At 45.5% G+C, this 27,867-nt stretch overlaps 1 protein-coding gene and 2 long non-coding RNA genes across 4 annotated transcripts in view; 2 read left to right on the top strand and 1 right to left on the bottom strand.

Moving 5' to 3' along the window:
* The first annotated feature begins 1 nt into the window (after position 1).
* Positions 2 to 27,623, top strand: LOC125631814 (uncharacterized). Its single transcript, XM_075117966.1, has 8 exons — positions 2 to 81; positions 984 to 1,124; positions 3,480 to 3,782; positions 5,871 to 6,176; positions 10,899 to 11,030; positions 12,922 to 13,026; positions 22,085 to 22,231; positions 26,050 to 27,623. The coding sequence occupies exons 1-8, from the start codon at positions 27 to 29 to the stop codon at positions 26,586 to 26,588; spliced, it is 1,728 nt and encodes a 575-aa protein (XP_074974067.1). The 5' UTR covers positions 2 to 26; the 3' UTR covers positions 26,589 to 27,623.
* Positions 65 to 27,867, bottom strand: part of LOC142068549 (uncharacterized) — a 67,782-nt gene continuing 39,979 nt past the window's right edge. For both annotated transcript variants that reach the window (XR_012664384.1, XR_012664385.1), the window contains exons 2-3: positions 7,600 to 7,750; positions 65 to 412 (exon numbers count right to left, since the gene is read on the bottom strand). This is a non-coding gene — a long non-coding RNA (uncharacterized LOC142068549). The remainder of the gene's footprint in view (positions 413 to 7,599; positions 7,751 to 27,867) is intronic.
* On the top strand, positions 15,663 to 17,528 carry LOC142070591 (uncharacterized). The gene is made up of 2 exons (XR_012666461.1): positions 15,663 to 16,581; positions 16,969 to 17,528. It is a non-coding gene; the product is annotated as an uncharacterized LOC142070591 (long non-coding RNA).

The following is a 27,867-nucleotide window of genomic DNA, read 5'->3' as shown; positions in this document are numbered from 1 at the left end:
ATACTAGAACAAAAATAATTTCTGAAATGTCATCTAGTTTTACCTTCCAGTCTACGTTGTTTGCACTTATTATTCTCCAGGGTAAGCCATCTTTCTTTCTTTCTTTCTTTCTTTCTTTCTTTCTTTCTTTCTTTCTTTCTTTCTTTCTTTCTCAGTAATTCTTTAAGAGTGGAATGTGTTTATACTAAATTCAAATTAGACATGTGATTCTGTTCCAAATTAAATCAAGGGGAGTTTTGCCATTGTGCTCAGTGGTTGCAGAATTGGGGCAATACTGAAGCATGTTTTAGGATGAAGTAGAAGTACTTGCTCAGAGTGTTTCAATCTGTTGATTTCTGTATGTAGCCTTAGCTTATAGGCATGTTGTTCATTGCAAAAGAAATGACCTCAGCGTAAGAGGATTTCAGTGTATCTGTAAAATAACCAAAGACAAGCATAATAAGAAATTAATTTATTATAAGAAAATATATTGTACATTTAGTGTTGGAAAGACTACTGCACTGAATTGTGTTCAGATGATAGTAAGAAGCTGAAAAAACTTTAAGGATGCTAGGTGCGGTATTTCTGAGTTTTTATTTTTTTGTGTTTCCAGAAGGCAAAAACAAATAATTTGACAAGTATCAACTGCTGAAAATTGCCCACACTTGGCATTGGGATATACTGAGAGTGGCATCTTTTCATCAAAGGATCTTAAAGCACTTTAGAAACATTACTTAATTAAGCATCAGAAGGCTGCTAAAAGAGAATAAAAGTTGTAAAACATTTTACAGATGGGGAAATTGTAGCATTAAGAAGCGAAGTGATTTGCCCAAGATCATACAGTTAGGACCCAGGCATCCTGACTTCTAGTTTCCTGCTCTAGCCATGAGGATACATTTCTGTCTTAGAATTTAGAAATCTGCATCATTTATTTCAGTATGGTGCCCAGAAACATATTGTGTTGTTCTGTAACTAAAAATGTTTTGCATGTATTATATTTCCAGTGCACAGTGATGTGACAACTGTAAACGGGATGCTGGGTAGTTTTGTTACACTGCATCATGAGTATCCTGACTTGGAACACCCTGTTCACATCACTCGGAACAAGGGAAGGACTTTGTTAAGTAGCTGGACACATCATACCAGTAAGTTTACTATCTTTTTTAATGGAACTGTAGCATTTTACAATACAGAGAAAAAGGATGAGGGACAATATACAGTGAATGTGTGTAACAGAACTGGAAATCGTGTCTACCAAAGAGTTTTTCAGCTAAACATACATGCTAGGCATAAAAGTAATATCCGAATGTCTTACTCTGTAGGGATGTGTGGTGCAGACCCATCAAAGTTTGTTATGGCATATTATGTTTTTCAACTTGTTATCATATGCTCCTCACTTTAGTGTCTGCTAGTTTTGAATTTGTTTGGTCCCATCAGTGACCCGAGGTTCTGAGATGCACTCAATGATAATATTTATTAGTCATTCATAGCACTCACCCTTGGGCCAAGACTTCCAAAGCCAGAAGCCTAAAATCAGTCTCCTACAAACTTTACTTAGGCTCTGAAATAACCAACCTGATTTTCAGAAGTGCTGAACACCCATCAGCTCCCTTTGAAATCTGCTGGATGCTTAGCCCACTGATTTAGAGCTAAATTAGCTTTTGAAATGTAATTGTAGGCATCTGTTTTTTTAAATCTTGGCCTTACTGTCTCTAGATCGTGTTTTAGAATGTTCCAGCCTATACCATGAGAAGTGTGAAAATAAATGAAAGCTTTAATTTTTTATTTTAAATTGTGGTTTGAATAAACAGCAGTTAGAATGCAAGATGCATTTGCAAACCAAGTCAAGCAAGATTTCTACAAATTTACACTGAAAATTCAAAGTCGGTACTCTGTCCAAGCTCTTCTCGAATGGAGTGGAGAGCTGGGGGGCTGGTTGTGGCTCCCTGATTCTCAGCCACCAGGCCAGTGCAAGCTAGTTTCTCAGGGACCTCGTGCCAGTGGAAGATTGGACATTACTGCACTCTACCCTGCCCTCAAGACAGTCGGCCTTCACTGCACTCCTGATACACCCTCTCCCTCCTCTTTTGCCAGTAGTGATGGGGCTGCAGGCACAGGAGGCAGCTGTACATCCTCTGCCAGAGAGACTTGCACAGGAGAAATTCTCCATTGGCCATCTCAGCTTTAAGGTTGAGTGGCACAAAGTGGCCTTAGCAGACTAGAGAAGCCGACCAAATGACATAACTGTTATTATGACATCCTCCTTCTGTGTTTCAATTACATGAGAATGACCCTTCTCTCTTTAGGGGAGGGAGAAGTCAGAGGAGAAGTTGGTAATTTTTATTATAAAGTGGATGGATGGATGGACAGAAGGACAGATAAATGCGAGACCTTAGTCCCTTACTGCTGTAGCTAGCTGTCCATTTTAAGCCACATTTTGACACACAACCGATCTTACTATAGTCATTATGAAGCTATCTGTGTGAAATCTCATGTGGGTGATTTTATGTTAGGGTAGAATTTGGTATAAATTGGACATGGGTGTTTAGATTATATGAGTGTGCAAAATGAATTGCTTGCACTTTCTGAAAAGTTTCCTAACTTATTTTTATTTTTTGGCTCCTGCTATTGCAGAAATGACTCGGTCTAGAAATTCCAAATTTTTTTGATTGTACTGGCCTCAATGATGCATCCACTAGTTACAGCGAATTTGGTTCAGAAAATGATTAAATGCCAATGATATATTAGGGACTTTGCATACTGGCTTTTATATACTTTACCAAATACCTGTATGGAGCTGTTGTCTTTTCTAAGCATGAATTTGAGCAGGATGTCTGCAGCTGGATTGGAGTTGTTCTCATTCACACATTAGGGCTAACGGCTTCTTAAAGCTCATATCTGTGCCAAGTTCAGCTTAGTGTGCCACAGATTTTTAGAGCTGCTTGTTTCTGACAATAGGGTAGTCAAATTCCAGGAATCCATCCCCCGAACCATGATAATAAACATTAGGACCTTTTTCTGGAAAATGTTTAAATATATTACTCTGTGTCTACATGGCCTAGCACAATGGGGCCCTATTCTCATTTGGTCCTTAGGTGCTGCCATAATAAACATGATAATAATAGTATGGTCCAGGAACGTTTCTTCTGTAAACAGGCTGTGCACATTTCAGTAGGAGTCTCCATTCCCAAAACAAGTCCAAGTAAATCATGCTTTCTTGGCATGACTTTGGTCAAGAAAATAGGCCTTCCCATGATTCCAAGGAAATTATCCATAGACTTACACAACTGCAGTTTCTTTATTAAAAGCAAACGGTTGGTAGGTAGGTTCCATTATCATAACACTGCTAATTAACCTGGGAATCTGTCTGTAAAATGTCTAGTAAAAGATTTTAAAAGCAAATGTATATAATTTCATGTAGTGTGTAATCACCCTGAATGTAAAATGTACATTCTGTAAGCAAACATTCTCATGCACATGTATTCTTTCTTTATTATCAGGGGCCACTGAAGGGATGCGCACTGTCAGAGGAACTGTAGATGACTGTGTTACGCTTGACCTGCACAATTTCACAAACAGGCGTATTCATGTTACCTGGAAGAAAGGCAATAAGCAAGTGGCCAAGATGAAAGGTCACCCTGTACGGGGCTCTGGAACATACAGCGAGAGATTTCGTGCATTCTCCAATGGCAGCTTGAGTGTTTGCCCCATGCAGCCAGGGGATGAGGGCCAGTACACAGCAGAAGTGTTTGATCATGATGGGGCAGGTTTGGGCCATCAAAAAATTCAACTGGAGCATAGCGGTAAGTATCAGCCCACTATGCAATGCCTGTCAGGGCCTGTAGATTATATCAATAACATGCAAATGTGAAAGTGTAGTTTTAGTATGCGTCAGTGTATTGTTCAGGTCAGTGATCTCTATCTGTAGCTGAAAAATTGGTCTGAAAAGGTCATTTAATGAACTCAGTTTTTGTGGAGGATTAAAATACCCAGAAAAATGTTCCCATATTTCTGAACTGCATTCCTGGTCTTCAGCACCACGTGATCTCACAGTGGGTTATTAACCAGAAACAGCATATAGTCGATCTCCTGGTAGAGACGGAAGACCTACTGCAGATAAAATAAGAAACATACACTTTTATAACCAAACTTGAACCAAAACTTTTCAGAGACTCTAATGTATTAGGGTACGTTTAATTTTCCATTTTTGCATAGTGTACTCTTTTCTCTTCTGGGGTCCAGCCCAGACTGGAGCCAGAACTGCTCAGATTCCCATGGGATGGGATGGTCTAATGGTTTACTGACGAGGACTGCAATACAGAAGTGCAGGGCCTTTCAGCAGAGAGCTTTCTAATGAGATTTTCAGACCAGCATTCAGACTACAAAGATTTGGGTAACCTTTGGCTAAGCCTCAAATACAGTAAAATGTCCAAATATGTGGACACTTCTCAGAAACAAACCCAAACTCCAAACCTTCCTTGGGTTTCCAGTACAACAGTGAATCAGAATATGTAGGAGAAGAGTTCAGTTTACACCGGTATTTATTGGTGTGACTATTGGGTTTTGTATTTGCCCAACATCTGCCAATAAGTATTTTAAATGTTGAAACGTGATCCAACTGTACATGGGTTTAAGAAAGTTCTGCCTACTCTAGCTCTCCTTTTATTCCTTGCTCTGCTGTGTTTTGATCTCACAGACTAAACAGTTGCAAGCCACCTTCAAGTCGTCTTATTTGCATAGGAGAGCATCAAGTGCTGCATAAAGCTGTGCTGGTGATTCAACTGGTGGCACTTCCATCTGTATCAGAACTGAACCTAGACCTTGGCCAAGTGCTAGGGGGCATTGTTTTGCAGGAAGTGCTGACTTTTGGATGAGAGATAAAAAACTGAAGCCAAGGCTACTCAGAAACATTAAGATTCCATACCACATTTTGTAAGAGAAGGGGCATTAGTTATAGTAATCTGGTCAAATTGTGCAGTCTGCCTTCTCTAAATTCTCCCAGCCATTTTGATTGGATATTGTTGCCATTTTTTGACCTGAGTAGCTAGTCAAAGTTGGGGCCCTGTGGGTGTTGCAGTTGGGAGTAGAAATTGGTGATGGTCAGGCATTTCTTTGATGCAGTTTTGTTTATTTACACAAGAACGTACAAAGTCTTGTATCTCTGAATGCAGAAGAAATCAAATAGTGGGAAACATCTTCTTTTGCTCACAACACCAAGAGTGCTCTTTTCAGCCTGCATCCCTGACCCAAACACCTCTTCCCAGGTTTCTTCCAGGATCCATTACACACTTTTAGGTGTTCCTTCGGGCTGCCTCTCTCACTCCATCTATTCATGTCTGACCTTAGTTTTCTGAGATCTTTCTTCGCATCTGCCCACACACACACACACACACACACACACACACACACTTGTACTCATGACAATACTCAGCCTAAAGTTCACATACATCTTCTGTCTTAAGTGGGACTTATGTGTATGGTTATGTTAACTGAAGGGTGAGTTCGCACTGACCAATTACAATGGACTTTGAACTCGACCTGTAACTAGGTTTCACCCAGTTTCTAACAATATAGTATTGTTCTTCACTTGCTCTTCTAAACTGTTGTGCAATGTGGCAGTGTGTGGTGTTCCCGTGTTTGCTCTCGATGTAGCGTATAAACTACATTATGATCATTTGGGATGGAAAAGGTATAATAAATATGCAGGAAAGCATTATTTTTATTTTAAGTCCATATGTATGAAACTAGGTTTAACAAACATACTCCCCAGCACTTGACTTCATTCCTCCATTTTGAAAAGATACAACAGAAAAGAGATCACTCACAGTCAAAAGGGAACATAAGGAATGCTCCCTCCCTTAAATTTAGCAGCGATGGCTTTTCCCCCTCAGGAAACAAAACAGCACCTGTTCAAGAAGTAACAGGAATTGTCGGCGGCTCCGTGCTCCTACCTCTAGCAGCGAAGGATTGGAATGACTTGGTCCAGATAATGTGGAAGAAAGACAGCATGTTGGTTGCTGAGTTAAATTACTCCCAGTCGGAGTCCAATGCGGGAAACACCTACAGATCTCAGATCCTATCTGATGGCACGCTCAGACTTGACAGGCTTCAGGAAAGTGATTGTGGACGGTATTCAGTGGAAGTGCGAAACAGAGATGGGAAGATTATATACCAGAGAATGATTGATGTGAAAGTGGGTGAGTATTTCTCAATTTAAAATGTTAGCAAAAATGGGACAGTGTTAATATTCTGTCTACTTTAAAACCTATTTTATTCCCCAGTTAAATACTGCAATAACACTCATTCCAGGTTCAAAGTGTGAGCACAGAAGAACCATGTCAGAGACATTCCATAACTAGTTAACCATTAATTGATTAACACATTCATGAAATAGAGGCTAGAGCTGGGTGAAAATTTTAAGCGGAAACATTTTTGGTGAAAAATGAAGATTGGGCAACACTGAAATATTTTGCGAATTTGTGTTGATTTTGCAGAACTGTTCAAAAAATGTTTAAAACGTTCTGAAAAAATATGAGTTTTTTTTCAATATTTTTGAAAAAAAAGGTTTGATTTTTTTGGTTCAAAACTACTTTTTATTTTGAAATTTCCTTTAGTTTTAATTGTTAAACATTAAAAACATTTTTAAATGCTCATAATTGTAAAAAAATGTTTTGGTTTTGGTCAAACTAAATGTTCAATTTGACCTAAAATATTTTTTGCTGACACTTCAATGCACTGAACATTCTGAAAAATTTTGGTTTGGGGTCAACTCAAAACAAAGCTTTCATTCTGATTTTTTGTAATTGAAACACCTTTATACCAACATAAGACCTTTATGCCGATATAACTGTGCCCACATTAGTGGGGTCTGGACCTTCATACTAGGATAGTTAAAGTTGTACAAATTTTGTGTATGGAAAAGCCCTTAGAGAGGATAGAATTCTGACACTAAACTGGACCAGAGAGAAAGGAAACATTGCTTCAGAGCTCTCCCTTATTATTCTTTCTAAAAAGATTAGCCTTCTTACCTGCCAAGAAACATTAAACTCAGTTTGGGCTGAAATTAATGATTATGAAAAGGAATTCAGATTAGGGTTAGCTTTCTCCCCCATTTGTTTTAATGCCATCAGAACCGATAGTTGCAATCAGCTAAAGCAGTGGTTCCCAACCTTTCCAGACTACTGTGCCCCTTTCAGGAATTTGATTTGTCTTGCGTACCCCCAAGTTTTATCTCACTTAAAAACTACTTGCTTACAAAATCAGACATAAAAAATACAAAAATGTCACAAAAAGAAAAGGAGTACTTGTGGCACCTTAGAGACTAACCAATTTATTTGAGCATGAGCTTTCGTGAGCCACAGCTCACTTGAGCTGTGGCTCACGAAAGCTCATGCTCAAATAAATTGGTTAGTCTCTAAGGTGCCAATTTATTTGAGCATGAGCTTTTGTGAGCCACAGCTCACTTGAGCTGTGGCTCACGAAAGCTCATGCTCAAATAAATTGGTTAGTCTCTAAGGTGCCACAAGTACTCCTTTTCTTTTTGCGAATACAGACTAACACGGCTGTTCCTCTGAAACCTGTCAAAAATGTCACAGAAACTATTACTGAAAAATTGCTTACTTTCTCATTTTGACCATCATCATCATCATCATTATATTCCTATTACGCCTCTGGCGTTTAGGGCAGTGATGAAGCTCCTCCACTCCTGTTTGTTTCTGGCAAGTCTTTCAATGGTTCCCCAGCTGTGCCCCAGGTTTTTCAGGTCAGCTTCCTAAAAACAAATTTGTACCATGTAATTATAAAATAAATCAGTTGGAATATAAAAATTGTACTTACATTTCAGTGTACAGTATATAGAGCAGTATAAACAAGTCATTGTCTATATGAAATTTTAGTTTGTACTGACTTTGCTAGTGCTTTTTATGTACCCTGTTGTAAAACTAGGCAAATATCTAGATGAGTTGATGTACCCCCTGGAAGACCTTCATGTATCTCCAGGGGTATGTGTACTCCTGGTTGAGAACCACTGAGCTAAATCACTTTAGCTAACAGCTCCCTGATTTAAATGGAAGAGAGGGGGCTAAACTGTGCAGGGTCTCAACTGTGCAGCTCACTTCCCTAGTGTCCCTTGTCCAGGGGTGGCAAGTTGTATGGGTCTGTGATGCCCGGGCTCCGGCAAATTCAGGGCCCAGGGGGCCAGGCTCCACCAATGTTCGGGAATGGGTCTCTCCCCTGGCCCTGCCTGCCGCCCCCGCACACCTCCCCCGAGCTTCCCTGCCTGCCCTGGGCAGTGGGCAGCTACCCCCTGCAGCTCCGCTCTGCACTCCCTCTCCAGGCACTGCTGCAGCCGGGTACAAGGGAGTGGTGCCAGGGGCAGGCTGAGGCGGCTACTGTGCCTGCAGAGGGAGGAGGGGAGGAGGCACATGGGAGGCGCCCCCCCTGGCAGGCAACTCCTGAGCAGCAGCCTGGGGGAGCTTGGGTGAGTGTTGGGCCGGGGGAGGAGGGCCGGGGAGGACTCCCCTCCCCTTGATCTCGCTGCTGCTGGCGGGGAGAGGGCTGGGGGGAGTCCTCCTCTCTGGCCCCCAGCCCAGAGCCTGCACCCAGCACCCAAACTCCATCCCAGAGGCCGCATCCCTCCCGCACCCAAACTTCCTCCCAGAGCCTGCACCCCAAACTGCCTCCTGCACCCAAACTCCCTCCCAGAGCCTTAGGCTGGTGTGCGTGTGGGGGGCGGGACTTGGACCCGTTCTGGGTACTACCAAAAATTATACAAACCTGCCGCTCCTGCTCCTGTATTCCTGTATTCTGCGTCTTATGCTGTTATTTTGCTGTGTGGATAAGACCCCCTAACGATGCCAGTATACACACATTGGCCTTTCTCCTCCTTGTTCTCTGTGCAGTAGGACATCCCAGAGTGCATTGCCTCATGAGCTTTTGCTGCCACTCTTTGTGCATGTCCTTCAATTACTCTGTCTCATACTGAGGCGCTATGGGATAGCTGCTCACATTTTCCCAGTATGTGCAATAGGGTGACCAGATAGCAAGTGTGAAAAATCGGGATGGGGGTGGGGGGTAATAGGAGCCTATGTAAGAAAAAGCCCCAAATATCAGGACTGTCCCTATAAGATTGGGACATCTGTTCACCCTAATGTGCGAAGACAGTCAGCATGATAGGTATGGACTCACAAATTCAGTTGGTGTGTGGTTGTGTTGTGAAAATAGTTGCTGTGTAGATGTAGTTCACCAACTGAGCAGAAAAATGATTGTAGTTGTCACTTGATCAAGGCCCTTACTCAGATCCAGAATAGTTTGCTTTTTTGTTGACACTGTCACCTTTCATTTTCAGACAGTAATAACCACAGCAACCAAACAGTTTGATTTCAGGTACTGTACATACAGTTGATACTCAGGCATTCTCAGACTGCACCAAACTTTTACAAAATGCATGATTGCCAGCCTCTAAGTCAGCTGAGTTATATGATAATGACAAAAATCTTTAATGCAGGAGAAAGCTTAGCTAGAAGAACTTCTATCTTTGGACTGAATTCATTCCTGTCATGGCTCCACTGGAGTTACACCAACGTGGAATATGATCCAGACCCCTTTAAAGCAGGGGTGGGCAAACTACGGCCCGCAGGCCGGATCTGGCCCATGAGCTGTTTTAAACTGGCCTGCGAGCCGCACCATGCAGCTCGGCCCTGCTCTGGTGCTCCAGCTGGGGCACTGGGTCGGGGGTGCACAATGTGGCTCAGCCACGCTCCAGCCGGGCTGCTGGGTCAAGGCCACACCACGCGGCTCCCAGAAGCCATGGCATGGCACCACTCTGGCTCTTACGCACTCCAATAGGAGCTGCAGGGGGGTGTCTGAAGATGGGGCAGCGTGCGGAGCCGCTTGGCCGCACCTCCGCATAGGAGCCGGAGATGGGACATGCCACTGCTTCTGGGAGCCGTTTGATCTAAGCACCGCTCGGAGCCTGCATCCCCTCAGCCCCTTGCCCCAGCCTGGATTCCCCTCCCGTTCTCCAAACCCCTTGATATTTTCCCAGAGCACCCTCCTGCACCCCAAACCTCTCATCCCCAGCCCCACCCCAGAGCCCGCACCCGTTCCCGCACCCCAACCCCAATTCCATGAGCATTTGATGATTTAACTGGGAATTGGTCCTGCTTCGAGCAGGGGGTTGGACTAGATGACCTTCTGGGGTCCCTTCCAACCCTGATATTCTATGATTCTATGATTCATGGCCTGCCATACAATTTCTATTCCCCGATGTGGCCCTTGGGCCAAAAAGTTTGCCTACCCCTGCTTTAAAGTAATGTTATGGTCAGACAGACTATGAAAATATCCTCTTCTTGCCCAGTGGTTCAGCTCTCTGTGTGCTTTTACGTCACATGTTGACTTCACACAGACCAAAACAAGGTTGTTTCTCCTTGTAGCTCCTCAAGGGCAAGCCAAGCTACACGACAGAGATCTGGAGCCTATACTGCCTCACAAATCTTCAACAGACTCACCAGCTTGCGTCTGACCACGAACCCTTTATTTCTGGTAATGTTGTATGAGGCAGAAGGAGCACAGCTGGATCATCAGATACCGTGCTGGGTTTGCAATGCCAGCTGTTAGGAAAACTCATTTGTCTTGTAAACTGGGCCACTTTAATTTGCAGACACTGAGAAAAAATACATAGGGAATCCCACAGTTTTGTTTCATCAGGTCACTTTTCTGACTCGACTGAGCTTGAAGGGAAGTCAGAAAAACAGAACAGATAAATAAGGCCTTGTTGTACTGTTGTTTAGTATGTGATCTTTTTATACTGTCTGTATATGAATGGAAATTACAAAAAGAACCATGTGTAACGCTAACAGAATGGGGCAGAAGGCATTTTAAGTCAGTGATTTTTTTTTGCCATTTTATTCTCATTTTAGAACAAGAGACGGTGGCCTCACCAGTTAACCTGCATTTACTGTTATTCACCATAGTGGGAGTGCATGTTGCTGTATTCATTGTTGTGTTGGGTTCACTAATATGGCATTTTAGAAAGTGCAAACACAGAACAGGTAAGGATTCCCTCTTCAACTCTAACAGAATGGGGTAAATCATTGTCACTAAAAATCAGTACATAGGGACAGTCCACCTTACATTTTGGTTCCTAATTTATTTTTTGGCTCGCTCTGTTTACCTGACTAAGGGCCAGATTTTTAAAGGTATTCAGTTGCTTAATTTCCATTGATTTTCTGTGGAAGTTAGGTGCCCCAATAACTAAAAATCTGGCCCTAACACCTTACCTGTACCAGAAAGCTGCTGCCATCTAATAGGCTGTGAAATTTGAATTGCTTCAAAATACAATCTCAGTTGTGAGACTAGGATTTGGAAGAATGGAATATAATGACCTGAGATAGAATTTGGCCATGATATCATGATGATACCATTCTGACTTTTGTTAAAAGGGCCCGGGATTTATAAAGGTCTGAAGTGTCCAGGACCTCAGTTTTATGTCTCATTTAAGAGTTGTATCTCAAGCAGAAGAGTATCCCAGATTCTGTCCTGAAGTGGTTCAGTTCTGACTCCAGGTGCCACCTGGGTCCTGTCTACATTACAGAACATTACCGTGTTTGAACATGGTTATGAAGAGCAGAGTTTGCTGATCTGATGCTGACCAGTGAGTGTAGACGAAGACAAATTACATTCAGTGATGAGTGGAAGGAGGACCAGTCTTTAACCCCGCTGGTTGACACAGGACTGAACAAGATCTGTCCCAGTCTACATTGGCCTCTAAGTCATCGCCAGCATTGTGTCAGCTAACTCTGTCCCTCAGAACCTTGTTCGGCCATTTTAACACTTTGTAACGGGGTCGTAGCCCTACTGAACCTCCAATCCTCTCTGCTGCATCTGAGTTTAGGCTGGAGGTCTCCTGTCCAAGTACCGACAGACCATCTTTTAGCTTGTGAGTTTTGATAAGCGCACAGCCCTGTATGGCATAGTCATGGGCATGACTCTAGGGGATGGGAGTGAGGAGCAAATGCCTCCAAGTCTAGTTGAAGGGAGATAACTTTGTCTTTGTTTCCACACCCTCCTGCCGTAGATGGGAGGAGGAGTTCGGTATGTCCCAGAAAGACCTCAGTTAGGCAAGTCTCCCCATCCCCTAGAAGCCATTAGTCAGCTATTGACTGGATGTGCTTTGCCGCACAGAGACAGAGGGGGCCCTGCACACAGGCAGCATGAGAAGCAACAAGTAGGACATGCCATACCTTTCCTGCCAGCTGTGTGAGGCAGGGAAGAGAGAGGAGACCAATCAGCCCTTTGCTCCCATACCCCACAGGCAAATGGAGAGAGAGAGGGGGCAGCTCACCCCAGCATAGCGTTCAGAAAGGGCAGAGAGGAGGAATAAAAGTAGGAATAGAAGGGGAGAGCAGTATTATTACCATCTGTAACGTCAACACATACACATTTTCAAAATGATGCACCTCTGGGAGGGGCAATGAAGAATAGATGTGGTCCTCCTGCTCCATGAAGGAGGTGAGAAATTAAATGGGATGAATGGACTAGTAGTTTGGGAATCTTTGAAATGTCTCGGGGGGAGAGGGGAGGAGGATGTGAGAGTGAGGGAAAATGAAAGAGCAGAATAAAAAGAGAGTGATCATCCTGAAGGGACAAGTAAACAGGCAGCAACATATGAGATTGAAGAGGGAGGCAAAATGGGGGAAGCAAAATGTCCTGAATGGCAGAGCGGTAAGAAATAATAGGCATAAACTGTGCCGTTCAAGAGGCATTAAAATTATCCACATAACACATTCATCGTTTCAAATTCATCAAGTCTTCACTTTCCCAGGACTCTTAGATACCAGGAGGGGTGATGGGAAGCAGACCTTAGTAGATTATGCTAGTTTTATCTTTCATTGAGAGTCTTTCCCAAACATCTCGTGCTTTTCTTATTTTATTTGGGTTAAGGTCGCATGACAAACCTAAGCTGCCGGCATGTGACTTTGGGCCGAAGCGGCTATGACGAGGACCTTGTAGAATGTGGAGAGGGAGACATGAGCAGCCCTGACCAAGGTGAGTAGTCCGGCTGCCTGAGAATGGTTCTGGGACCAGGAGGGTAAAGACGCTGCTGACAACGTGATGTATTTGATACCGCTGGCCGTGTTTGAAGCAGAGCCCAGACAGGAGAGGAATTCTTAACCGTGGAAGCAACTAGTATCACAGCAGTTACCTAAGACAAGCACTCAGGGATGGTAGCAGGGTATCCACAAAAACACCAATGGGCCTTAGGTGATACCAGCACTGAGCCCTAGTACCACGGAGATTGGCTGGCTCCATGTGCCTCCCCCTGTTCACAGTTCCTCTCTGTGGTCCCGGTGTTATGGCTGCTATAACAGGCCCTTCCTGCCCTTCACATCAAGCTCCCCGTGGGGTAGGATTGCTAATAACAACAGAGTGCTGTAGATTAGTACTGTGACACTTGGTGTAGGCTTTTGGCCCTCCCAGCCCTGTTTTTTCAATATCTTTCCCAGGGTGGGTTGACTCCTACGCCTGATAAGTTTGCAGTGGGTAAGTTTCTTCTGGGCTGTCAAGAGAATTGCTGGCAGTGATACTGCAGCCCTATGCATGTTACATACAGTACTTACCATTGGCAGTGGCCGGGAGGAGCAGTGCTGGCTGCCCCACTGCCAACGCCTGTTTGGAGTGAGTGACATTGTGACCTGGTGCACAGGGGTCACAGTGCCAAACCGGAGCAGCACCGCAACCCCCATGGTCACAACCTGGTCACAACGCCACTTGCTCAGTTTTGGCCCCGCAGCTCCCCGTCACGATGGAAGGTGGGTGGGGCCAAACCTGAGTAGGTGGTGGGGTATCCAGCGCCCCTCCTTCTCACTGCTGCTGTGGGTCTGGCTTCTGTACTAGGGATCCCCTCACGGGCTCTGCCCAGGCTCACCCCACTTCCAGCAGCCTATGTCCCGCCCAGGCTGGAAGCGTGGGGCTGAGCATGGCACAGATTCAGCAGGCAAGGTGCTGGGGCCAGCGGCTTCAGTGGGGATGGCTCCACAAGTACTGATGGTGTATACCATGGGAAAAGTTTCTCTTCTCTTTAGCTCTGTTCGGTCACCCTTTTCTCCTTCCTTTATCCCTCTTCCCCTCCCCACCCCATTAAAAAGACGTATCTTGAAAAGGCTCATTGTACTGATAAGGACCATTCCTCCTTCTGCTTCAGAGCCAAGTCTGCTCTTGACGTATTATGCTGTGTTCCTCACAAACAGCACCTCCATCAACATTGCAAGAGCACTGACAGCTCCCCCAACACCATCAGTAGGAATCAGAGGGACCACAGAGATTTTTCAAAAACAGTTAAAAATGTTATTTCTAATATGTGTCCCTTAGGAGCTATAGGGCCTTCGCTATGGGTGCAACTTAGTTCCAGCAGGTGCAAACTGAACAGTGCAAACCCAAGAGAAACAACACATTCACCCAGGTTACTCAAGTGAAGTAACTGCATTCCACCAGCCCCTCTGCTCACACCCTCTGTAACAGCAGGGATTGCAGAGCACAGTGAACAGAGCCCTGCGGAGCTCAGCTGTTCCACTTCAGAAGAAGTGGCTGAACTGTGGGGTTTGGTTCACATGGGTTCACATGCCCAAGAATTTTGAGATCTACTGAACCCAAATCAGAAAGCAAAACTCAGCCAGAGCTCCAGAAACCTCCTGAATTGTGCTTGGCGTCAAGCTGTAACAATGGGACTGTACTGAGTTTTGCTTGGTTTCCACTCCAAACAATAAATCTCTCCTTGGTGCCTGGAACTTCGTCCAAATTCACTGAAATGCCTAGGAATCTCTGCAAGCCAGGCCTGTGTTTTGAGTCTGTAACAAAACCTTGTCACCAGCTCTAATGGTGGCATCAGGGGAAGTAACCTGCTGAATGGAGTTCTTCAGTAGGCACCATCCGGGATATGCATGGGTCTGAGGTTTTGATACTAGGCTCTGATGTACAGTGTGGGTTTAGTCATATTCAGAAATTGTATATTTTAAACATAGATTGAGATCCTGAAAAATCTCAGAAAAGTGGATAAGGGACCCCATGTGAGAGTTTGGTGAACTCCAGTCTGAGAGAAATATCAATTTCCATTGACTTTATCAAGGGTGAGCCATGTTTTTAGGCCACAGGTGTGTGCAGTAATGTAGAACGTGAACCATGGCTTGGAAAAAATGGAAGGAAATCAAATGCGGCTCTCAGACCTACTCATGTGAAACCCAAGAGAATTAGATGCAGCTACTATTGAATTGGGCTGCCACTAGCATTACTCAGTCTCTGACCTCGTCTGAGTCACTGCCTAGGAAGCCAGTGCCTCAGCATTGCTGGATTCATCCACCAGCCCCAGGAAATGAAATTCTAAAAATACAAGCTTTCCAATGGGGAATAATTTATACAATTTCTTATCACTGTAGTGTGAAAATGCTGTAACTGTATATGACAAAGAGCCTTTCCTGGCCAAAGCCCCTGTCTCTCTTCTTCATGATGCTGTGGCTCAAACCTCAGTTTTAATTTTTTACCTCTGAAAACATCTTTACCCAGCTTGCAGTTGCCACTGAGGCAGACAGGCATCTCAGAACACCAAGGCATTGTCCAGGGAGGAAAGCAACCTCAGAGCATCAAGGCAATATCCAGATAGGAAGGCACTTTGCCCTGGTCTACACTAGGACTTTAGGTCGAATTTAGCAGCGTTAAATCGATTTAAACCTGCACCCGTCCACACAATGAAGCCCTTTATTTCGACTTAAAGGGCTCTTAAAATCGATTTCCTTACTCCACCCCTGACAAGTGGATTAGCGCTTAAATCGACGTTGCCGGCTCGAATTTGGGGTACTGTGGACACAATTCGATGGTATTGGCCTCCGGGAGCTATCCCAGAGTGCTCCATTCTGACCGCTCTGGACAGCGCTCTCAACTCAGATGCACTGGCCAGGTAGACAGGAAAAGAACCGCGAACTTTTGAATCTCATTTCCTGTTTGGCCAGCGTGGCAAGCTGCAGGTGACCATGCAGAGCTCATCAGCACAGGTGACCATGATGGAGTCCCAGAATCGCAAAAGAGCTCCAGCATGGACTGAACGGGAGGTACGGGATCTGATCGCTGTTTGGGGAGAGGAATCCGTGCTATCAGAACTCCGTTCCAGTTTTCGAAATGCCAAAACCTTTGTGAAAATCTCCCAGGGCATGAAGGACAGAGGCCATAACAGGGACCCGAAGCAGTGCCGCGTGAAACTGAAGGAGCTGAGGCAAGCCTACCAGAAAACCAGAGAGGCGAACAGCCGCTCTGGGTCAGAGCCCCAAACATGCCGCTTCTATGATGAGCTGCATGCCATTTTAGGGGGTTCAGCCACCACTACCCCAGCCGTGTTGTTTGACTCCTTCAATGGAGATGGAGGCAATACAGAAGTAGGTTTTGGGGACGAAGAAGATGATGATGAGGAGGTTGTAGATAGCTCACAGCAAGCAAGCGGAGAAACCGGTTTTCCCGACAGCCAGGAACTGTTTCTCACCCTAGACCTGGAGCCAGTACCCCCCGAACCCACCCAAGGCTGCCTCCTGGACTCAGCAGGCGGAGAAGGGACCTCTGGTGAGTGTACCTTTTAAAATGCTATACATGGTTTAAAAGCAAGCATGTGAAAGGATTACTTTGCCCTGGCATTTGCGGTTCTGCCTTTGCAAAAGGTTTCTGGGGAGGGCAGCCTTATTTCGTCCTTCATGGTAGGACACTTTACCACTCCAGGCCAGCAACACGTACTGGGGAATCACTGTAGAACAAAGCACTGCAGTGTATGTTTGCTGGCATTCAACCAAAATCCGTTCACGCGGTGGGAGGAGGCAAAATGCGACCTTGTAACGAAAGCACATGTGCTATGTATGTAATGTTAACAGCAAGGTTTACCCTGAAAGAGTGTAGCGACTGTTTTATAAAATGTGTCTTTTTAAATACTGCTGTCCCTTTTTTTTTCTCCACCAGCTGCATGTGTTTCAATGATCACAGGATCTTCTCCTTCCCAGAGGCTAGTGAAGCTTAGAAAGAAAAAAAAAACGCACTCGCGATGAAATGTTCTCCGAGCTCATGCTGTCCTCCCACACTGACAGAGCACAGACGAATGCGTGGAGGCAAATAATGTCAGAGTGCAGGAAAGCACAAAATGACCGGGAGGAGAGGTGGAGGGCTGAAGAGAGTAAGTGGCGGGCTGAAGAGAGTAAGTGGTGGGCTGAAGACAGGGCTGAAGCTCAAAGGTGGCGGCAGCGTGATGAGAGGAGGCAGGATTCAATGCTGAGGCTGCTGCAGGACCAAACCAGTATGCTCCAGTGTATGGTTGAGCTGCAGCAAAGGCAGCTGGAGCACAGACTGCCACTGCAGCCCCTCTGTAACCAACCGCCCTCCTCCCCAAGTTCCATAGCCTCCACACCCAGACGCCCAAGAACGCGGTGGGGGGGCCTCCGGCCAACCAGCCACTCCACCACAGAGGATTGCCCAAAAAAAAGAAGGCTGTCATTCAATAAATTTTAAAGTTGTAAACTTTTAAAGTGCTGTGCTTAAAGTGCTGTGTGGCATTTTCCTTCCCTCCTCCACCACCCCTCCTGGGCTACCTTGGTAGTCATCCCCCTATTTGTGTGATGAATGAATAACGAATGCATGACTGTGAAGCAGCAATGACTTTATTGGCTCTGCAAGCAATGATTAAAGGGAGGAGGGGAGGGTGGTTAGCTTACAGGGAAGTAGAGTGAACCAAGGGGTGGGGGGGTTCATCAAGGAGAAACAAACAGAACTTTCACACCGTAGCCTGGCCAGTCATGAAACTGTTTTTCAAAGCTTCTCTGATGCGTACCGCGCCCTCCTGTGCTCTTCTAACCGCCCTGGTGTCTGGCTGCGCGTAACCAGCAGCCAGGCGATTTGCCTCAACCTCCCACCCCGCCATAAACGTCTCCCCCTTACTCTCACAGATATTGTGGAGCACACAGCAAGCAGTAATAACAGTGGGAATATTGGTTTCGCTGAGGTCTAAGCGAGTCAGTAAACTGCGCCAGCGCGCCTTTAAACGTCCAAATGCACATTCTACCACCATTCTGCACTTGCTCAGCCTGTAGTTGAACAGCTCCTGACCACTGTCCAGGCTGCCTGTGTATGGCTTCATGAGCCATGGCATTAAGGGGTAGGCTGGGTCCCCAAGGATACATATAGGCATTTCAACATCCCCAACAGTTATTTTCTGGTCTGGGAATAAAGTCCCTTCCTGCAGCTTTTGAAACAGACCAGAGTTCCTGAAGATGCGAGCATCATGCACCTTTCCCGGCCATCCCACGTTGATGTTGGTGAAACGTCCCTTGTGATCCACCAGAGCTTGCAGCACTATCGAAAAGTACCCCTTGCGGTTTATGTACTCGGCGGCTTGGTGCTCCGGTGCCAAGATAGGGATATGGGTTCCGTCTATAGCCCCACCACAGTTAGGGAATCCCATTGCAGCAAAGCCATCCACTATGACCTGCACATTTCCCAGGGTCACTACCCTTGATATCAGCAGATCTTTGATTGCGTGGGCTACTTGCATCACAGCAGCCCCCACAGTAGATTTGCCCACTCCAAATTGATTCCCAACTGACCGGTAGCTGTCTGGCGTTGCAAGCTTCCACAGGGCTATCGCCACTCGCTTCTCAACTGTGAGGGCTGCTCTCATCTTGGTATTCATGCGCTTCAGGGCAGGGGAAAGCAAGTCACAAAGTTCCATGAAAGTGCCCTTACGCATGCGAAAGTTTCGTAGCCACTGGGAATCGTCCCAGACCTGCAACACTATGCGGTCCCACCAGTCTGTGCTTGTTTCCCGAGCCCAGAATCGGCGTTCCACAGCATGAACCTGCCCCATTAGCACCATGATGCATGCATTGTCAGGGCCCATGCTTTCAGAGAAATCTGTGTCCATGTCCTGATCACTCACGGGACCGCGCTGACGTCGCCTCCTCGCCCGGTATCGCGTTGCCATGTTCTGGTGCTGCATATACTGCTGAATAATGCGTGTGGTGGTTAATGTGCTCCTAATTGCCAAAGTGAGCTGAGCGGGCTCCATGCTTGCCGTGGTATGGCGTCCGCACAGAAAAAAGGCGCGGAACGATTGTCTGCCGTTGCTCTGACGGAGGGAGGGGCGACTGACGACACGGCTTACAGGGTTGGCTTCAGGGAGCTAAAATCAACAAAGGGGGTGCCTGTACATCAAGGAGTATTTCAGGCAGGACTGCACGGAGGGTTCCAATAAGAAATGGTGCACCTAAGTTATCGTTGTTATTGGAACAAGGAGGTTAGCCTGGCCTCTGATTGATACATGGCTAGATTTACCTCGCTGCACCTTCTCTGTGAGTGACTGCAGTGTGACCTAGAGGAATGAGTCCCCTAGACAGGGGAGGAGGCAAATGAGTACAAAACAAATCTGGTCTATTTCTTGTTTTGACCCACTCCATCTATCTTTTACATCTTTGGCTGGCAGCAGACGGTGCAGAAGGACTGCATGCCATCCACATCTCATGGCTGCTCGGCAGAAGATGGTACAGTACGACTGCTAGCCATCCCCATCTCTTGCCTGCCTGGCAGAAGATGGTACAGTACGACTGCTAGCAGTCCGTATCGCCTGCCCGCTCACCATAAGACGGTTCAATAGGACTGACTGCAGGACTAAAGAGAATGACCTGGTCAAGTCACTCCAAATTTAGTCCCTGCGCCCATGTCTGCCCAGGCGCTCCCAGCCGACGCGGCCAGGAGCACCTCGGACACGATGAGGACGACTACCAGTCGTATTGCACCGTCTGCTGCCAGAAGGCAAGGGGTTGCTGCTACTGTGCAGCAAAGCCGTACCGCGTCTGCCAGCACCCAGGAGACATAGGGTGACGGTTACCTGAGCGGGCTCCATGCTTGCTGTGGTATGGCGTCTGCACAGGTAACTCAGGAAAAAAGGCGCGAAATGATTGTCTGCCCTTGCTTTCACGGAGGGAGGGAGGGAACGGGGGCCTGACGACACGTACCCAGAACCACCCGCGACAATGTTTTAGCCCCATCAGAGTGCTCCATTGTGACTGCTCTGGACAGCACTCTCAGATGCCCGATTGTTTGCCATTGCTCTGACGCTGGGAGGGGCGCTTACAGGGTTGGCTTCAGGGAGCTAAAATCAACAAAGGGGGTGGCTTTACATCAAGGAGTATTTCAGGCAGGACTTCACGGAGGGTTCCAATAAGAAATGGTGCACCTAAGTTATTGTCCTTATTGGAGCAAGAAGGTTAGCCTGGCCTCTGATTGATACATGGCTAGATTTACCTCGCTGCACCTTCTCTGTAAGTGACTGCAGTGTGATCTAGAAGAATGAGTCCCCTAGACAGGGGAGGGGGGGAAGCAAATGAGTACAAAACAAATCTGGTCTATTTCTTGTTTTGACCCACTCCATCTATCTTTTACATCTTTGGCTGGCAGCAGACGGTGCAGAAGGACTGCATGCCATCCACATCTCATGGCTGCTCGGCAGAAGATGGTACAGTACGACTGCTAGCAGTCCGTATCGCCTGCCCGCTCACCATAAGACGGTTCAATAGGACTGACTGCAGGACTAAAGAGAATGACCTGGTCAAGTCACTCCAAATTTAGTCCCTGTGCCCATGTCTGCCCAGGCGCTCCTGATCGACCTCACAGAGGCGACCAGGAGCACCTCAGACATGACGATGACGGTTACCAGTCGTACTGTACCGTCTGCTGCCACAAGGCAAGGGGTTGCTGCTACTGTGTAGCAATGCCGTACCGCGTCTGCCAGCACCCAGGAGACATAGGGTGAGACATAGCCTGAGCGGGCTCCATGCTTGCCATGGTATGGCGTCTGCACAGGTAACTCAGGAAAAAAGGCGCGAAATGATTGTCTCCCCTTGCTTTCACGGGGGGAGGGAGGGAACGGGGGGCTGACGATATGTACCCAGAACCACCCGCGACAATGTTTTAGCCCCATCAGGCATTGGGATCTCAACCCAGAATTCCAATGGGCAGCGGAGACTGCGGGAACTGTGGGATAGCTACCCACAGTGCAACGCTCCGGAAGTCGACGCTTGCCTCGGTACTGTGGAAGCGCTCCGCCGAGTTAATTCACTTAATGCACTTAGAGCATTTTCTGTGGGGACACACACACTCGAATTTATAAAACCGATTTCTAAAAAACCGACTTCTATAAATTCGACCTTATTCCGTAGTGTAGACATACCCTTTGTGAGCCACTAGCCCGGCACCCAGGCCCTAGGGCACTCTCTGAGCTGCTAGCCCAATGCCCAGGTCTTAGGACACTGTATGAGTCACTAGCCCAGGGATGTCAAACTCACTCTGAAGAGGTCAGATTCCATTTTTAATTATGCTTAGTGAGGTGGGACATAAATATAGGACTACACACTCTTCTCAGTCCAGAGCTGATTTCCCACTGATGTCAATGGGAAACTTGCCCTGAGAACAAGAGGGAGAATATGGCCTTTATGTGATAACTAAAGTTTTAGTTAATATTTTTCTTTATTATTTATCCAGTGCCTTAGTGTTTCATTTGGCATCAATGAGCAAAAAGGGAGCATATGTGTGTCCTTTCTTTCTCTACCTTCCACAGGCTCCTTTCTCTGTTTCTCTCTCTCCCTCTGTCTTTGTGTGCCTCCCATGTTCTTCCCTCTGCATTTCCTTCCCTGCAGTCACTCCCAGGCAGCTCCCACCTTTGCATGGGCTTTGCTCCCATCACCTTTCCCTGTGCTGTAGCAGTGTCCACACACACAGTGAGTTATGACATGGCAAGCTGGTGCACTGTAGATTCACATGCTGGCTTGCCACGCAGTAACTCGCCATGTAGACAAGCCCTGGGTTCATGTTTGGAGGGTTGGGGTTTTTTTCAGTCATGAAAGCTAGAAACTTACCTTTTTTTCTAAATTAAAGATTCTGCCCAATCTTAATATATCATGTGGGCATCATAAATACACATGAGAAGGGTGGAATCAGGTCCACTCGCCATATGTTTGACAATCCTACCCTAGGGCAATGACTACATTCTGTATCTGTTTACATAGATATCTTTTGCTTTCTTGGTTTGAAGAGAATAGAAATCCAGCTTCACAGGAACCAGGGGCTGCAAACTCCACTAAGCAAGAGAATGAAGCTTTCATTAAGGAGACTAAAGGGGCAACAGCTGCAAGCTTTTACACTGAGCAACCTCTGTCTTTAAATATCTCCACTTTTCAAGGTAAGCAGAGACAAAAACAAACACAAACCCTAAACCACATTTCAAACAGGAAAGCAGATTTTTTAACCTAACTGAAGAGTTTCCTGTGATACTAAAGTCCAGGGCTCTCTTCGATGCGATTGCAGCGTAACTGTAATGAGCTCTATTTCAAGTCTTGCGGGAGGCAGAAGCTGCAGATCGTGCGGTGCTGCAGGACGCAGTGCATAGTCTATGCTCCAGGTGACTATATTTGGATAACACACACACATGCTGTGTACAGTTGCTCCAAAATTAATGATACCACAAGCCAAGGGTCTTCTCAGCCAATCAGAGCAGCAGCCAGGTTTGGTCTCTCTGAAATTCTTTGCTGACATCACTAACTGGTGCTGAAGCAGTAAAACTGTGACCAGCACCCTGCTCCCACTAAATAACTGTATAGGAAAGAAGCAGCTTGTAAAGGAAAGCTCTGTGTTTAATAATAGTTATAATTATTATTAATACATATTTCCAGAATCCCCTTCACAGTGGTATCTGGGTGCATTTAAATAGCTTAAATAGAATCACAGATATTCCTAAACAGGAGTAAAACCCACCAGACTCCCCTGCTATCTGTAGCTTTGAGAAAGAGGGTGGACAGGGATTTGGCCACTCCGCCCAGGATTACATAGCACAATGAGTTGGAACCCTGGGAAGGATGCATCTTGTAACTCTTTCTGAATGTGGCTGGCTAGGTTTGTACTTAAGTGTATCGCTCAGCTTGCAACCTCTAGCCTTGCCTTCCACTGGAAGAGCTTAAGGCATTTTGCAAATTTTAATAAATTAAGCTCTGTGAGGCACAGCAGGTGAATATTATCTCTGACTTACAGATAGGGAAATTGAGTGACTTGCTTGAGGTCACTTTGTTCTGTAGTGGAGTCAAGAATAGAACCCTAAATTGCTGGCCAACACCTCTAGCTCACACTCCCTCTTGTAATAGTCATGAAGACAGAAACGAGAACAGTGAAGTTATAAATAGACACAGCGTCACATGTCCTTACTTCCTGTTATTTCTTTTCACCAGGTTTGCTCTTGCTCATCTGTTTTCTCCTTCTCTGCACTACCTTTTTAACCAAAAGTGGCCACTGGGGCTTACAAAACCCAGGGCCACAGGCCCCACCCTGATTTCGGGACCTTATCAGTGCCAGTGCTAAGATCATGTTTAATTAATCAATCAATCAATCAATGCTAAGATCAGGTTTAATATAAAGCAGAAAGTCAGTATCTAGCCCTTCTTCTTGTGGGGAGACCCTGGAAAATGTAACCAATGCAATCTGCTTGCTTGAGTTTGGAAGCTTGTCCCTTGCTTCAGAGCTTCAGCCAGTTACCTCCAGGGGTCAGGAGGAATATTTTTCCCAATGAACAATTGGTTAAATGTATTTTGGGTGGTTTATTTTGCCCTCCTCTGAAGCATCGGTGACTGACCACAGTTGGAGACAGGTTTCAGAGGAACAGCCGTGTTAGTCTGTATTCGCAAAAAGAAAAGGAGTACTTGTGGCACCTTAGAGACTAACCAATTTATTTGAGCATGAGCTTTCGTGAGCTACAGCTCACTTCATCAGATGTTTACCGTGGAAACTGCAGCAGACTTTATATACACACAGAGAATATGAAACAATACCTCCTCCCACCCCACTGTCCTGCTGGTAATAGCTTATCTAAAGTGATCAACAGGTGGGCCATTTCCAGCACAAATCCAGGTTTTCTCACCCTCCACCCCCCACACACAAATTCACTCTCCTGCTGGTGCTAGCCCATCCAAAGTGACAACTCTTTACATAATCAAGTCGGGCTATTTCTTGCATAGATCAAGGTTTTCTCACATCCCCCCCACCCCCATACACACACAAACTCACTCTCCTATGGGGCGGATCAGAGCTCTGAGATGCTACAGAGAATCTTCTGGCTTAGATGTCGGGCTGCTGTGCCTTGTTCATCTGCTCAGGGTCAAACTGATTGCCAGATTTGGGGTTGGTAAGGAATTTTCACTCAGGTCAGATTGGCAGAGATCTGGGGTTTTTGTGTGTGTTTTTTTGCTTTCCTGTGCAGCATGGGGCATGGATCCCCTGCTGGACCATCTGAGCATTTCTCACTTAATCAGTTCCCTGCCATTGCAGAGGCTTCAGGCATTGGTCCTTGATCCTTCCAGTTCTCTGCCTGTGGCACACATCATTTTAGTCTCCTGAAGACTGAAATGCTTTAGTTTACCTAAGTTTAAGGACCTGTAGGAGGTCAGACTAGATGACCTAATTGTCCCTTCTGGCTTTAATAGCTGTGAACACTATACTTTTTCCTGAAACTCTCATGTTATTCACCATCCTCACATACAGCTATCTGAGGCTGGACTATGTGGTGAATGAATCCCACAGCACTTTGAAGCTGTGGGGGATGCTGCTGACAGCTCCAGGGATGCTGTAAGCTCCTTCTGGACTGTCAGTCAGCTGCTTGTAGCTGAGCCACTTCATTGGTGAACAATTCTGGCCACAAAAGATGCTGCCTTACAGTGTGAAAAGCAGTGTGGGATAGTGGAGTAAACATGGGCCAGGGAGCAAGCGACTCCTGTATTCTAACCCTGACTCTACTCCCTCTGTCACCTTGGGCAAGTCTCTCAAACTTTCTGCCTCAATTTTCCCATCTGTAAAACTGGGCTAGCAATACTAACTTCCCTCAAAGTGAGATGGTAGCTAACATTTGTAGAGTGCTATGTAAGTGGCAAGTATTAAGAGTGAGGAGAGTTATGGGAGAACCTTGGGGCATTAGGGAAAGAGACAATGTAACAGTGGAAGGAGTAGAGGGGTGGATAACAGAATGAATATGAAAGAAAAAGGAGAGGAAAGAAGATGGTGCTTTCTAAAGAAAGGAAAGTGGGGTGATTAACAAAGAAGAGAGAAAAACATTACCCAGAAATAAGAGAATTGAACAGAGAAGAAAAGTATGAGGTAGAGAATGAAAGGAACGGGATGAAGGAATAGAAGAGAATGGGCAAGAAATCACATGTATGACTTCTAGCTTAGTGACATTTATGCTTAGTGACATAATACACTTCCATGGAAAAATGTAACTTCTCTGTACATTTGGGGCAGTGGTATTTTAAACCCTTGTTGTTATACTTATATTGCTGGCTCCCCTGGCTTCTATATTTAAATAAAAGGAGCAGGACACAGAGAAAATAACCTAAAATGCACAAAGAAAGCACACAGACCCCTGCAATTCACTGTGCAAATTCTGCAGTGATGTAAAAATATGGTTTAAATGGGCCAGGAAAACAGGGCAAATAAGTGTAAGGGGTAAACCATTGTGTGACCCACTCCTCCAGTGTAAATTACATTAACATAGACTTCGGTGAGGGTGCCAATGAATATCTGGGCCTTGATTTTTAAAACCGCTCAGCTCCCATTTAGGCACCTAAATAGGGGCTAGATTTTGAAAGAGTTCAGCACCCAACGTGCTGTGACCTTCTGAAAATGTGGCCCTAATAGGGGGAGTAGAATGGTGTATAGAAAGAACAGCAAATAACAGGGGTGTATACGATACCAGGAGAGAACTGCTTTTTATTAAACTCTTCTGTTTGAGATTTTTCTTGATACTCTCCCCCATCTTTTCTTCAATGTGTAAATTCCAGTGTACTCATTTTGCACACCCAGAGTGCTAAATTGGAATAAATGACATTCCTTTGGCATTTACACCCATGTCCACCTTTAGGTTACCCAAAACTTCGGCCCACCCTGTACAGTCCATGCTTAAATGGTAGGATAATAATATATAATATGGGGTATGTTATTCATTTACTTTTTTCCTTCAAGGGAAGGAAGGACCTAAATCACAGCCCAGGCCTGTGCATGCTGGAAACGATGTTGCCTCAGTTATTAAAGACTGTGTTCCTCTGAAAAATGGGAACTATATTCCTCAGGATGACAGGGACTGCGTCCCCCCAGCCTTTGACGACTTCGTCCCCCCAGCCTTTGACGACTTCGTCCCCCCAGCCTTTGACGACTGCGTTCCTCCAGCCTTTGACGACTTCGTCCCCCCAGCCTTTGACGACTTCGTCCCCCCAGCCTTTGACGACTGTGTTCCTCCAGCCTTTGACGACTGCGTCCCCCCAGCCTTTGACGACTTCGTCCCCCCAGCCTTTGACGACTGCGTTCCTCCAGCCTTTGACGACTGCGTTCCTCCAGCCTTTGACGACTTCGTCCCCCCAGCCTTTGACGACTTCGTCCCCCCAGCCTTTGACGACTGTGTTCCTCCAGCCTTTGACGACTGTGTCCCTCCAGCCTTTGACAACTGTGATCCCTCAGAATATGATGACTGTGGTCCCCCAGCCTTCAATGACTCTGGTCTATAGATGGCAGGAACTATACTCCTGTGGTCAATGGGGACCATATTCCTCTGGATTTTGGGGATTAAGTCCCTCTGGACATTGAAGACTAAGTAGAAAGATGGAGCTGAATGAAGGGAACAAGCCAGGGTTCTACTGCCAGCAGAGACTGAAACAAAATTTCCAGAGGACATATCTGAAGATCTTCACATTAGATTTTGCCAGGTCATATATAGCATGTGCCTGTTGATGGTATAACTGTAAAATCTGACTGTTGGATCCACATGTTGTCTCTCATCTGGTGATGGGCCAACCTCCAAATTCTGGATTATCCAAACTCTGTAATGCTTATCCATTCCTTATTCAAGTTATCCAAACCTCTTGAGTCTGAAGAATTGGGCTGGTAAGCTTAAGAGAACCCATCATCTATAGCACTTTAGTTTGCAGTCATGGATGTAAACACAGAGAAAGGAGCGTTGCTCGTTATATTTCAGCACTTCCAGTTCTGAGCCCAGTTGCATACCAAACACAGAAAATAAATTCAAATTGTTTGGAATCTCAAAAAAAGGTTTGGTTTCACTTTTGTTTCTAAAAACAAGGGATGGTTTAGAGATGAGAAGGATTTCCTAGTTTTCTGGACCTATGTGCTTAGCCCTCATCTCGACGCCAGTCTTCTTTTCTGCTTAATCCATGGGTGAATGTGGGAAGAGGGGAATATCAAAGTCAAGCTGCCCCATCTCAGTGGATCAGATTGCTTGGTGTTGCTCCTAGCATGGCATTTCGGGCCAAATAGGCTGTAGTTTAATGTAGTGAAGTTAGACAGAGGTTTCTCTCATGCGTTGGCTTGTTTAACTGTATGAACAATATATCTGGTAATTTATTCTGCTAAAGTCACATTAAAAAGGAAGCTACATTGAACTTATGCCTGGCTAGAGGCTGAACACAGGGTTATTTTGACAAAAAGCCATTGAATTGCTAGCAAATTGTCTGAATTTTAAGCATATACTGTTGAACTTGTGATAATTTACATCCTTAATAATTTGATACTGTATTTCTTGAGCTTCTTAGAGTATAAAAACACCTCTGTTAAAGGTGTGTAATTTTTATTATAATAAAGCTTTTCACTTCTATTTTGTAGTGTGGTGTATGTGCCAGCTATTAAAGTGTTAATTTGTTTTTTATATGGCAGCAGAAACAATGTCATGTCCTTTTGGGTAGGACCAGACAGTGAAAATTTGTCTAACATTTGTCTAACTTGTGTTTGATTGATTCATTGTGCTGTCACTAGACTTCCTTCTAGAGAACT

This window comes from Caretta caretta, chromosome 1 (assembly GCF_965140235.1).
Source record: "Caretta caretta isolate rCarCar2 chromosome 1, rCarCar1.hap1, whole genome shotgun sequence".
In the NCBI taxonomy this organism is placed as follows: Eukaryota; Metazoa; Chordata; order Testudines; family Cheloniidae; genus Caretta; species Caretta caretta.
The sequence above is the reverse complement of the archived record's forward strand: the minus strand, read 5'-3'. Positions and strand labels throughout refer to the sequence as shown.